This window comes from Mustelus asterias, chromosome 18 (assembly GCF_964213995.1).
Source record: "Mustelus asterias chromosome 18, sMusAst1.hap1.1, whole genome shotgun sequence".
NCBI lineage: Eukaryota > Metazoa > Chordata > Chondrichthyes > Carcharhiniformes > Triakidae > Mustelus > Mustelus asterias.
In genome coordinates, this window is record NC_135818.1 from 28,432,682 (window position 1) to 28,447,058 (window position 14,377).

The following is a 14,377-nucleotide window of genomic DNA, read 5'->3' on the forward strand; positions in this document are numbered from 1 at the left end:
AGTTGGCATTTTACATAGCAAACCTGGCAGACAATTTGCAAGTGAGAAGCTCCACAAACAGCAACATGATTAATGAACAGATCAATGCAATAGCTGTTCTCGGGAGATGGTGGCATTACTGGACTGGTAACCCACAGAATCAGGTTAATGCCCTGCGCACATGGGTTCAAATCCTACTTCGGCAGTTGGTGGAATTTAAATTCAATTAATAAATCTGGAATATAAAGTTAGTCTCAGTAATGGTGACCATGACAACTATCATTAATTATTGTTAAAAACTCACTTGGTTCCCCAATTCCTTTATGGCAGAAAATCCTTACCTCGCCTGGCCAAGATTCATTTTATGGGCAATTAGGGGTGGACAACAAATGTTGCTTTGTCAGCAACACCCATGTCTCATAAAGGAATTTTAAAAAGTCACAAACAAGTGATAAAATGGGTAACCAGTTTCCAGTGACGTTCACTGAGAATAAGGAAAAAACCATCTGCTTTTCAAAGATTGCTGAAACAGAAAAGAAAATGGGTATAATGACATACAAATCTGACATTTGATGGAGGACTCTGAGAAGGAAACCCCTTATCTATAGCAATAGTCACTAAATGCAGGATTAAACAAGCTGACATGTGTCTGATGAATTAAACAACTTATATAAAAAAGATTCTCATCACTTCCTTGCTATTTGGCATTGATTGACAGTACTCCTAATCACTGTCATCAATAAATGGGCAATCACAAGAATGTTGTTATCTAGCATGTTATTGTGAATATTCATCACCACATGTCAGATTCTTCTGTCACTGCGGTTTGAAAAATTATGGTAATAACTTCTACTTAGAGTACCTTTTCTATTCAATTTTTTGCCTTCTGTATGGCATGTTCGTAATACTAAGAGAAAAATATTCTTGGAAGTGTTTCTTTCTTCTGATATTAAACATTGGGGATGAAATTTCAACTCTTTCACTCATGATCATATCTCGCCTTCAGCTAAACATTTCTCTATTTTGAAGTGTAGCTCTGATTTTTAAAAATTTATCAGCAAATCATGTTTTGCTGACTTCGTTGACCCTTGCTCCCTGATCCACCATTGGATGCCAATCTTTCATTCATCACACAGCAATCTTCTGAAGTTCATTTTCAAAATTAATTCATGTTGCGAGAGCTTTTCAACATTATGAGGCTTTATTTCTACTGAGTAGGGAGAAATATTTCATTGAGCAATTGGGTCAGTAACCAGAGGTTACTGGGGTGGCACGGCGGCACAGTGGTTAGCACGCAAACCAGCCTCCCATCCGTTGACTCTGTCTACACTTTCTGCTGCCTCAGCAAAGCAGCCAGCATAATTAAGGACCCCACACACCCCGAACATTCTCTCTTCCACCTTCTTCCATCGGGAAAAAGATACAAAAGTCTGAGGTCACGTACCAACTGACACAAGAATAGCTTCTTCCCTGCTGCCATCAGACTTTTGAATGGATTTACCCTGCATTAAGTTGATCTTTCTCTACACCCTAGCTATAACTGTAACACTACATCCTGCATTCTCTTGTTTCCTTCTCTATGAACGGTATGCTTTGTCTGTATAGCGCGCAAGAAACAATACTTTTCACTGTAGGCTACTACGTGTGACAATAATAAATCAAATCAAATCAAAATTAGAGCCCGGGAGCCAAGTTCAATTCCCAGCCTTGGGTGACTGTGGACTTTGCACCTTCTCCCTGTGTGTGTGTGTGTATGGGTTTCCTCTGGATGTTCTGGTTTCTTCACACAGTCCAAAGATGTGCAGGTTAGAAAAATTGGTCATGCTAAATTGCCTCTTAGTGTCCAAAGATGTATAGGTTAGGTGGATTAGCCGTGGTAAATGCACGGGGTTACAGACCCTGGGCAAGATGATCTTTCTGATAGTTGGTGCAGATTTAGTGGTCTGATTGGCCTCCTTCTGCACTGTAGGGTTCTATGGTTCTATTTAAAATAATCTGCCTTAAAGGGTAGTAGTATCAGATTCCATTGGAATTTTTAAAAGGCAATTGGATATGAAGAAGATGAACTTTCAGGGTTATGAGGGAAAAACTTGGGTTTTCAAAATTGCGATGTGGACTTGTGTTGTGAGACTTCTTACTTTTCGACATTGGACAGCTCTTTCAGGCATGGCGGGTGAATGGCCTCTTCCCGTACTGTAAGCGCATTAAATGAGTGCACTACAAAAGTAGTTAATTTACTGTGGAGTGCTTTGGGCTGTGGAAGGTTACTTGATAAATGCAAATCTTGTTTTTACTTCCAAGAATATCCTCTTTCTTCTATTCAACTATATATTTACTAACATCTTAAAATCACAGGTATTTCTCATTTTAAAAATCATTATATTACCATAACCTGATGCCAAGAGATTTAAAGGTTTGCAGCAACATCTCACCTAATGTGGAAATTACTATTCCCAGAGTAACCAATGATTTGTTAATGTTTGATCCTTCTGTGATCCTATCCTTGCAGAAATTTGGATCTGCTCTCTCACTGTAAAACATCAATTGAAGAGAAATAAATAGATTCCTTTGCGACTCAAAGTGAATAAATCTTTAGTACTTGCATCAAGTTACAACTAAGTCATTAGGGGGCAGAATTACATTATTTTCTTATGAAAACCATCATGATGTACTCCGGTTTGTCAAAGATATAAACTAAGGAAATAAGACTTATTTATTATCACTATTATTTACTTTTATTAAAAAAGACAAAAGAAAGTTAAATTCCGCATTGTGTATTTCTCCCAATATCCAAGTCTGCTCTTTAGACACCTGAATATGATTAAATGCAAGTTATTTAACATTGTATACATATTGTTATCTGTTGAGAATATACAATCTATAAAATAATTTATTTTATTTTAACTTCTCATCTTACTCTTTTGTCTGGCTGAGGAACAGGTGCCATGATATATGTTTGTATGGCTGGGGAAGCTGTTATAGTTCGACATTAAGGTTAACAATCCATTCAATAGCTTCATTTAACACAGTGGCCGGGATTTTCTACTCCTGTTTGTGGCGACCGTGTTTGGCAGTGCGACTGAAAAATATCCGAAGTGCACCTCCTGCAGCGTAAATGTAGGATGCGATTGTTCCCTCTCCTCATCTGTAGCAGGCTGCGTTTCCCACCATGCAACCTCGGAACGCCATTATAATACATTTGCATATTATTATCGGGCCCATATGCCTGAATCACACCCCCCACATCAAACTTAATTCCCAAGGAAACGCGCTGTCAAAATGGCACAAGGTACAACTGGACTCAAAAAGCCTGCACTTGGCAAGCAGAACTCCAAGGGGAGCTCAGAGATGAATGTACTGAAGCTGGTGCAGTGCTTGCGGAGCATCTCAGTTGCTTTGAGGTGCTGGGGCACAGGCTTCAATGAAGGGCTGAAGGGAGGGGACCCCTGGGCAGCCTTTAAATATGGTGCTCGGATTACTGAAGCACTAAGGTGATGGTGGGGCAGGCGAATCAGGGGCTGCTCACCAGCAATCTGATGTGAAACCCGTGCATCTTCAAGTTTTGTACAAGTGCTGCACCATACAGCATAAAAAGCTGTCAATGCTGTCAGCAGGTCAAACGCCACTTTCCCTGCCCAAAGTCGGCTTTCTGGGACAATTCTGCCCAGTGTGAACGGTTGTGATGCCACCAGGAATGGATCTCTCAGGGCAGGAATTCAGCATGTGGGTGATGGTCTCACTTGGATGGCCACCGTCACAATTTGGAGCTGTTCCTCATGTGCCACTTGTGGAGCATGTGGTCACACCCTCCCTGGCCTGTCCTCAAGCCATTGAAGATTGTCCAGAATTTCCAAGGAAGGCTGAAATCTGAGGCTTCACCACTTGAGTCAATTATCGGGTGGTGGTTGGCAGTGTTTGCGAGGAGGTGTATTACTGAGAGGCGAGGCTGCCATCAGTTTGTCGGGTGTGGAGTGTGATCCATTAGGAACTGAGGCATTTCAGCAGAAGGTGTGTTTCTTTTAGTGTCAGTGGGGGTTCTTCATTAGCTGTCAACCGATGGTGTTTGTTAAAAGAACATCTTCCCTGCATTCAGGTGCAATGTGTGCTAGCACAGGAAGCTACTTAGTTGTGATAGCCTCAACACTCCAGAATAATCATGATTTTGCAAGAATGGATATCTACCATGTTTGTGTGGCGATTGTAAGTTAGGTTGAGCAGCAGTACTCTGTTGTCTCAGGTGGTACACGCCCAAAAGGCAATCAAACCCTGGCCACTGGGCTCTATATTTAATGGCATATCTCTAAAGAGTGTGCAAAAGACACAAGGAGTTGGGAAATATGTGTGCATGGATTTTTTAAAATGGCAGATTATATTGAGGGAGTAATTAGCAAAGCTTATGGGATTTTGAGCTTCATAAATAGAAGTATTAAGTACTAAAGTAGTGAATTTATGCTAAACAGTCATGAAGCTTTGGCTCGGCCACAACAAATGAAAGGGTGCAGAGAAAGTTTACCAGAATGGTTCCAAGAATGGGGGAAGTCAGTTATAATTAACAAAAAATGTTGGAAATAAATGCAAGTCAGGCAGCATTCTGTGGCGAGAAACAGAGCAAGTTGAGATGACCCTTATTTAAGGAAGGATGCAAACGCAGTTCAGAGAAGGTTTGAAAAACCAATACCTAATGAGGAAAGGTTGGACACGCTAGCCTTGTGTATGCTGGAGTTTAGAAGAGGCAACTAAATCAAAACATACAAGATCCTGAGGGGTCTTGAGAGGGTGGATGTGGAAAAGATGGTTCTACTTGTGGGAGAATCTAGGGACCACTGTTAAAAATATGGGATCACCCATTTAAGACAGAAGTGAGGAAACGTTTTTTTCTCTCGGAGGGTCAAGAGTCTTTGGAACTCTGCTTCCACCCCTTTTGAAGAAGAGAGTCTTTGAATATCTTTAAGACAGAGTTAAATGTGGACTTGTGGTTAAATCAGATCAGCCATGATCTTATTGAATGGCAGCGCAGCTCGAGGAGCCGAGTTGCCTACTCCTAATTCTCTGACCTTTCAGGAGAATGGTCAAAAATGTCTGATAAAAGGTCATCTTGACCTGAAACATTAACTCTGTTTCTCTCCACAAATGCTGCCAGGCCTGCTGAGTATTTCCAACAGTTTTTGTTCTTATTTCAGATTTCCAGTATCTGCAGTATTTTACTTTTATATGGGGGAAATTTAGATTAGTTGGGAGAAGGTTGTTTCCCTTGCAGCAAAGGAAGTTGCGGGAAAATTTGACAGAGGTGTACAAGATTATGACAGATTTAGAAAAAGAAAACTGATCCCATTAGTTGATGGTACAAGGAGTGGGGGCACAGATTTAAGGTTTTGGGCAAGAGACATGGGGTGGGGGGGGGGGGGGTGGCGTGTTGTGTGTGGAATTGTGAAGAACTTTTTTATACAGCAAATGGTAACTGACCCGGAACCTGCTGCCTACGAGAGTTGTTGAAGCAGAGATATTCAATGATTTGTTATAAAAACAATATTTAGCTTTAGGACCTTCAATTCCTAACAAACCCTGGACTTTCGTGCATGTGGGGACTGGGAGTGGGCTGCACATGCACAGTTCTGCAATTTATTAGTCTTTCAGGCTCAGGGGTGGCATGGTAGCACAGTGGTTAGCACGACTGCCTCACAGCTCCAGGCACCCGGGTCCGATTTCCGGCTTGGGTCACTTCTGTGCGGAGTTTGCACGTTCCCCCTGTGTCTGCGTGGGTTTCCTCCGGGTGCTCTGGTTTTCTCCCACAGTCCAAAGATGTGCGGGTTAGGTTGATTGGCCATGCTAAATTACCCATAGTGTCCCGTGATGTGTAGATTAGAGGGGTTAGCAGGGTACATGTGTGGGGTTGTGGGGATAGAGCCTGGGGTGGTATTGTCGTCGGTGCAGACTCGGTGGGCCAAAGGGCCTTCTTCTGCACTGTAGGGATTCTATGATTCTATGATTAAAGGACAGGCCCAGCCACCGGTCATAAAGAGAACAAAAAGTGGAAAAAAACTGCATGAAAAATCATGTCAAGTGACAGGTAGCAGAGTACCATTGAGAAGAAACGATCCAGGCAAGGGACAGGGAAAGATTGCAAAGGAAGAGGGGGCAAGGAGAGGTTCCAAAATAAGAGTCCAGAGATGGGACAGGAACAGGAAGAAGTCCTAGTTCAGTTCAAAAGAGAGTTGAAGTTAAAAATAGGGAAAGGGCTCCAGGTAGCAGACGTTTAAGTGAAGAGGGCTCAAGGGAAGCCATGGTAATTGAACAGGGCTCAGAAGAAGCCCTAAAGTACCAAGAGGGCAGCTGATGGTTGATTATTCTGTGCTGTGGGCTATTGAGGCAAAGGTAATTTGAAGCAGTAGTGTTCTGCTTGACACAGGCAAAGTTCTGAAACATAGAAACTAGAAGCAGTAGAAGGCCATCAGCCCTTCGAACTGCTCTGCCATTCATCTTGATCATGGCTGATCATTGAATTCAATGTCCTGATCCCCCCTTCCTCCCATATATATCCCTTGATACCTTTAGCTCCAAGAGCTATATCTAATTTCTTCTTGAAATCAGACAACGTTTTGGTCTCAACTCCATTCTGTGGTAGTGAATTCCACACATTCACCACCCTCTGTGTGAAGAAATTTCTCCTTATCTCAAATCTAAAAGTTTTACCCCTTATCCTCAAACTATGACCCCTAGTCTGGACTCCCCCACTATTGGGAGCCAACGGATTTCATGCTGTTTTTCCCATCTGTTGCCACACTCTACAAAATTATGAGAAATGTCCACACTGTGGCCACGATTCTCCCATTGCAACCTGCAACTTTTTTGTCGGATCGGGGTGGGAGACATGGGTCTCTGACTTTAAACAGGGATTTGCGCATGTGCCGGGAACACATGTGTATCTCCCAGAACTGGCGAACAGTCGCTGGTCAGACCAAGCTGGAAACCGGTGGGAAGGCAGGTAAGAAATTTAGATCTTTTAAAAATATCTTAAAAATATGTAAATTAGTTAATTATCGGGACCTTTTAGGTCCTGATTGAATCTCCCAACCCGCCAGGCGTACTTCATTCCAGCGCGGTTCAGACTAGCTCCCCAAGTTCGGGGAACTAGCGGGAGACCCTGCCAGAATGAAGAGGGGGCAATCGGGGCTCACCAGGGGGAGTCGGGTGATGAGGGGTGGGGGGGGAAATCGCCACTACTGGGGGGGATGGGCTGTGCATCGGGGCGCTCCGGAACAGGCGGGACAGGCGGGGGGGGGGGGGGGGGGGGGGGGGGGGTGGGAGGGGGTGTCAGGGTTGTGGGCCCCAGGAATTGCTGTGGGAGGCCAGCGATCGGGCTGGCCAGCAAACGGGAGGCTGACAGATCGAGACCACTGCGCAAAGTTCCAGAACGTCAAACTCTGGCGTGAATGGGGTTCTTGGGTTTTTAATGAGATTCACGACTGGGACCTCAGCAGTGCACAGAGTGCGGAGATTCAGGTGAGAAGCTGAACTGACAAAACAGTCGGGATTTAGAACAATTTTCCCGCCAATTCAGTGCTTTTGGGAGAATCGCCCCCTATGTTTCCATGTCTAAAGGCGAGTTTGTGCTTATTCAAATCTTGCTTAGGCCCCAATCCTTGAAATTCCCTCTGTTCCTTTTGTTTTATTCCTTTAAAACTTACCTAAAAACACACCCCTTTGATCAAGCTTTTGACCATCTATGTTAACATCTCCTTACGTGGCTCACTGTCTAATTTTGCTTTATAACAAAGCATGTTTTGTTAAAGGCACTATAGAAGTACATTATTAATACAAGTGTTTTGCTATTATTGCAGATCAGCATATTTCAGCAGCTTTACATGGTGTTTGAGATGGGGTGCTGGTGCGCAGGGGGCATGGTCAGAACATGATCGAGCAATGATCAGAAAAATCCACGGGATTAGATGGGGAAAAATGTCAATGATTGTGGCTGGAACATTCTCCACGTAACATAATTATTAGCTTACATTGCATTACAACACTGGTAAATAATCTGGAAGGTCTTGTGGAGGAGTGGGGTAGTATTCCTGCCTCTGAGTCAGAAACTCTGGGTTCAAGTCCCACCAAGGTGTGTTCATAATGTGGTCAAACAGGTTATGATCATCAACCTGCAAATCCTTTTAACACACACAGCAAGAGTGAAAGCATTGCCTGGTCAGCCACGAGATGGAGCCTCTACCATCATTTTCCACAGCTCCAGACCATAACATGTAAAAGTGCATGTTGCCACAGCAACTGCGATCTGTAGCACAATATCAAATGATCCTGAAGGAGAAACATCATCATCCATTATTGAGGCATATCTCTGGGTATAATTCCTGGACATGTGAGCAATGCTGTCTATGGAGAAATTAAACCAAGGCAATTCTATGGCAAGGATAATATTTGCCATTCCACCTTAGTGCAGATGCTTTTTCCCACGCATGTGTCACCATTTGTCTGACTATTAATTAGTGCTGAGACTCAAATTGAAGAGTATTATTATAGTAGCAGAGATCCACAGAGTCCCAGCAACCTCAGCACTATCATACCCATCCCATGCCATTCCCATGATACCATCCAGTCATTCCCATGTCTTTTCATCCCAAACCCATCCTTCCCATGAAATCCCTCATCTATTCCATTTTTCCCATGCCATCCCATTACATCCCTCCCATGACATCCCATTCTTCCCATGCAATCCCCCCCCCTTCAGGCAATCCATCTCATCCATTCCATTTTTTCCATGCTATTTCCATCCCATGGCATTCCATCCTTCCTATACCATCCCCTCATGCAATCCTCATCCCACCACATTTCCACACAGAGGGTACCAGGGCACCTTCCTGGATTGGTCCCATGGCAAATCCAATTGTCCATCCTTCCTATGTCATCCCTCTCATCCATTCTATTCTTCCCATGTCACACCCCCATGTCACCTCCTCCTAAACATTCCATCCCGTCTTATTCTATTCTATCCATTCACCCCCTCCATCTCACGCATCCCCATCTAATTCCCTTTCTACCCTTCTATTTCATTCCCTCTGATGCTATTCCCTCTCTCCCACACCTCATGTGCCATCCCCATCCTCATGCCATTTCATCCAATGCCATTTTATCCCATGCCATTTTAACCCATGCCATTTCATTCTTCCCATGTCACCCCATCCCATGTCATTCCATCTATCCAATGCTATTCTTTCCTCGTCATCCTTTCTATGCCATCCTACCATTCCATGCTGACCCCAAGCCCCGTCACCCTCTCCTCTGATTACCTTCAGCTGTTATTCTTCTGCAATATCCACCCCCCACATTCACCATCACAAACTATTACATAGAAACATTGAAAATAGGAGCAGGAGGAGGCCATTTGGCCCTTCAAGCCTGCTCCACCATTTGTTATGCTCATGGCTGATCATCCAACTCAATAGCCTGATCCCACCTTCCCCCCATATCCTATGATCCCCTTCGCCTCAAGTGCTATATCTCCTTCTTGAAAATATTTAATATTTTGGCCTTTACTTACTGTGGTGGTAGCGAATCCATAGGTTGACCACTCTCTGGGTGAAGAAATTTCTCAAATCTGTTCTTAGACTTTGACCCCTGGTTTTGGACACCACCTTGCTAGCCACAAGTACTCCAGTCCTCTGTGCATTAGGCAACACCCACCAACTCAACCCGTTAACCAATCAGAAGATTGCAGACTACAAGAAGTGTACTATTAGAGATTAGTAATACCTTAAAAAGCACAAAATACCCAACGACTCACCTGCCTGCCAAATCGACAAGGTTGATTTTGCTAACTATCTCTGATGGAAGGTGATTCTCCAAAATCGCCTATAAATCAAAAATTGAGTTATGTTAATTTACATTACCAAAGACATTTACTTAATATTTTGAGTGGAAATCAAAAGATTCATTGACCAAAATCTTCGTATCTTTAACTTTTTTAAAATCTTGGTCATTTTTGAATGGCAAATTATCAGTACAAACAAAATACAAGCAAAGGAACAGAAGTGGATTATTCAGTCTCTCGAGTCACCATTTCATTAGACCATAGCTGATCTGCATCTTAGTTCCATTTACCTCCTTGTTCCATATCCTTCAATACCCTTACCTAATAAAAAGGTGCGTATGTGTGGGTGGGGGGGGTGGTGTGTGTGTGTGTGTGTGTAGGGGGTGTCCGTGTGAGTGGGGGTGTGTGTGGGGATGGGGGTGTGTGTGTGAAGTGTGTGTGTGTGGGTGGGGGTGTGTGTGAATGCGGGGTTATGTATGTGTGGGGGGGTGGGTGGGTGGGGATGGTGGTGTGTGTGTGCGGGGGTGGTTTGTGTGTGTATGTCTGTGTGGCGGTGTGTGTGTGGGGTGTGTGTGTGTGTGGGGGCAGGTGGTGTGTGTGTGTGTGTGTGTGTGTGTGTGTGGGGGGGGGGGTGTTTGTGTGTGTGGGAGTGAGTGTGTGTGTGTATAGGTGTGTGTGTGTCCGTGTGTGTGTGTGGGAGGTGGTTTGTATATATGGACGTGTGTGTGCGCGTGGGGGCACGCGTGTGGGGGTGCCCGTGTGGGGCTTGTGGGTGTGGGGGCGAGGGTGTGTGCACATGTGTGTGTGTGTGCACGCGTGTGTGTGTGTGTGTGTGTGTGTGTGCGTGCGTGTGCGCATGCATGTGTGTGACTTGTGTGAAGATCTGCTTCCTGATTTCATTCCTAAATGGCCGAGCTTTAACTGTAAGGCTATGTCCCTTTTTCCCAGATTGCCCCACCATTGGGAATTGTTTCTCTGCTGAGCCCTTTTGTCTTTTTAAACACATAACCTTTAGCAAAGGCCTAAAGGTGAACTATATAGCAAATTAGCTGATAAATTGTAACATACTAGACCTTTCATTGTACTTCAGTTTTAGCAGAATTTGAAAACATTTCATTCTAAACCAGGGCAGAACTTTTAATCCCCATTTTAAGCAGGACTTACATGGGTCAACAAATTTGGAAGCTGCACCAATGAAAGGAACAAAGGAAAACCAATCCTTTTTACACATTGTTTACACAGTTCTCCCAGTGACAACTAAGGAATAACATTGATACCATCTTGGGGATTCCCTCGAATTGGTACAAGCATCAACTTTGCTTAGTGATTGCAAAATAGACAAATTTAAACATTCTAAGTTATCGTAAAATTTAAAAAAACTTATTTATTCTGTCATGAATAAAGGATTGAAAAAGGTGAAACTATATTTTTAACTGAGACAAATACAATGAAATCGCAGCAGGTTTTGCCACATTATTCCACAATTCTATAATTAGAGAGTGGGATAGGATATTAAATCATAACTGATCAGCAGACAACAAACTCCTCATCCTGGCAGGAGTTTTCAAGGTGTCATCAAGCAGAAGTCAGGCACTGCACCACAAAGAGGGAGAGGAAGATCAAAGGATAAATCTGCACAAGGTGCACAGGGTAATAATTTTCCCATGGGTACCTCTACTTCTGAGTACCCTTATGGGTGAGTTCAGCAGAAAATGAGCCAGGAGGTGCAGAAATAACCTCCTGCAGTCTGATTAAAAACAAGCACTGGCCCGTGCCTACAGGTGAACCACAGCTAATCCCAATTACATCCAGTCATGTGTCCCCAGGACATCCTCGACACAGTGGAACTGGGTTCTTCATTAAGGATCCCCCTCTTTTCCTCTCAAAAGCATTCCCATGCACAGTGAAGGGAAAAATCTCTTCTTGATAATTGTTCTATACTTTTAAACACATCTGGAATATTGTGTAGCAATAACTATGCACCATAAGCAAAAGGAAGGGTATACTGGTCTTGGAGGGGGTACAGCATAGATTCACTAAAACGATACCAGGGCGAGAAAGGTTAAATGAGGACAAGTTGAATATACTAGGCTTGTATTTCCTTGAGTGTAGAATATTAAGGGATGATCTAACTTAGGTATTTAAGATGCTTAAAGGAGTTGATAGACCATAAGACCATAAGACATAGGAGCGGAAGTAAGGCCATTCGGCCCATCGAGTCCACTCCACCATTCAATCATGGTTGATTTCAACTCCATTTACCCGCTCTCTCCCCATAGCCCTTGGTTGATTGAGAGAAACCATTTCCCATATTGGGGGAAAGAGGCCAAAGCAAGGGGGTATTATCTAACATTAGAGCCAGGTTATTCAGGGGTGATATCAGGAAGCACCATTCTACAAAGGATACAGGAATCTAGAATCCCATTTTCCCAAAAGACTGTTCAGTTTCAGCATTTGAAAATTTCAAAGCTGAAAGTGATAGTTTTTTGACAGTAATGTAATAAGGGAAATGGAACAAAGGTGGGTAAATAGAGCAGATCAGCCATGATTTAATTGATGGTGGAACCAGCATGAGGTGGAAACAGCCAATTACTGTTCCCATGTTCTCGGCACGTGACTGCCAAATACAATATGTGGTAAAAGTGTAACAATAGTTTTCAGTAACAAATTTTGTACTTGAATGATGATTTAACAATGAATAGTTTATTACATGGAAGCGAGCTTTTTTTGGAAGAGTGCTTCTATTGTGCAAGCAACAGTTCATTGGCTGAAGGGGCACACTTTGAAAAAAAAGTTAACAATAGTTATTTTAAGGGTTTATACTGCTGAGAAAAATCAACTAAAACAGAACATTTTGCAAACCTGAGTGTAATGGATGGTAAAAATGGCATGGGATCGGCTGCTGGCATCATGAATGTGGGTAGCAGCAGTGATTCTAAAACAGAAAAGCCACAACAAATGGAAGAAAATTAATCTAAAATACTAGTAACATTAATCATCAACCTTTGACCTTTAATGTTTTGAATCATAGGTTAGTTAAAATAGATTCTAAAGTTCATTTCATATTTGTACAGCACAGGAGGCCAATCAACCCACCATGCATGTGCCAGTTATTTGAAAGAGCTATCCAATGAGTCATGCCCCTCCACTATCTTCTCATAACCCTGCAATTGTTTTTCCTTTTTGAGTATATATTTCATTTTCTTCTGAAAGTTACTATTGAAATTAAAAAGCAGGACTTCAAAGGTAGCAATCTCTGGATTATTGTCAGCACCAAGTGCCAATAAAGTAGAAATAGGAAGATAGCAAAGATCAATGCATGGCTTGAAGCCTGCTGTAGGAGGGAAGGCTTTGGGTCCTTGGGCATTGGGATCAGTTGTGGGGCAGAAAGCACCTATTTGAAAAGGACAGGTTGAATCTGTCCCTTTTAAATAGGGCGGCACGGTGGCACAGTGGTTAGCACTGCTGCCTCACAGTGCCAGGGACCAGGGTTTGATTCCCGGCTTGGGTCACTGCCTGTGTGGAGTTTGCACGTTCTCCTCGTGTCTGTGAGGGTTTCCTCTGGGTGCTCCAGTTTCCTCCCACAGTCCAAAGATGTGTGGGTTAGGTTGATTAGCCATGGTAAATTGCCCCTCAGTGTCAGGGGGACTAGCAGGGTAAATACGTGGGGCCACAGGGGGATAGGGGCTGGGTGGGACTGTGGTCGGTGTAGACCTGAAGGGCCAAATGGCCTCCTTCTGCACTGTAGGGATTCTATGATCTATGATTCTATATCAAAACAGGACTGAGGTTAATGTCCTACTGTTCATGAGTGTGGCTGGGGAGGATTTTAACTTAACCCACAGGAGGATGGGCACAGAATAGAAGTAGAAAAGAGGAATAAGGTGCAAATGTTAGAATGTTAGGTAGTGCTAGAGAATAATTCCATATTAGATTTGTAATAAATGGACCTTTATTGAATATTATTTTTCAAAATAAACAGAATTTTTATAGAATTACTGAGCATAGCATAAAGCCACCTCCACAGGGAAACTTTTCTTTCTCTCAGTATAAGCAATTCCTAGAAATGTTGAGGCCTTGGTCTCGGCTCCCATGTTGGTTGATGTCACCTTATGTAGCCCTTTATCTATACAAGTATCCAATAAGGGTTAGCAAATGGCTCTAAATATGAGGTAAGCTAAAAAAAAACCTTGAGCTAAAACGATCGACAGGGAGCTGGCCATCTGACATCTTCGGCACTTGTTCTGTATTCATTGGTTAGAAAGATTCAATCAAGTCATTGACATAGGGTAAACCACCAGCCCCTAGAAATACAGTACGTTAACAAGTGCTTGGAGACAGGGGCAGTCCTCGTCAGAAAGCCGCTTTCTTCAGATGGAAGATGGACCAGGGAAAATGGAGAAAGACAGGGAAAGAAAGTCCTAACACTTCAGCTAGGAAGCAGAATACTGCTATCACATGCTACTAAGATCAGCACTCTATGCCAACTGTCCATCATCCCATGGTATCAGTAAACCACTCTCAACTGTCGCAGGATGCATACTTATCCTGTTTATTTAGCTAATGCATCAGATCTAACAT

At 43.2% G+C, this 14,377-nt stretch overlaps 1 protein-coding gene across 1 annotated transcript in view; it reads right to left on the reverse strand.

Annotated features, from left to right (window-relative positions):
• The window catches only part of stard9 (StAR-related lipid transfer (START) domain containing 9), a 324,067-nt gene that overhangs the window by 98,542 nt on the left and 211,148 nt on the right, over positions 1–14,377 (reverse strand). The window contains exons 9-11 of the mRNA XM_078233633.1: positions 12,659–12,731; positions 9,770–9,837; positions 2,412–2,509 (exon numbers count right to left, since the gene is read on the reverse strand). Of these exons, the coding sequence (XP_078089759.1) occupies positions 2,412–2,509; positions 9,770–9,837; positions 12,659–12,731 (239 nt within the window). The remainder of the gene's footprint in view (positions 1–2,411; positions 2,510–9,769; positions 9,838–12,658; positions 12,732–14,377) is intronic.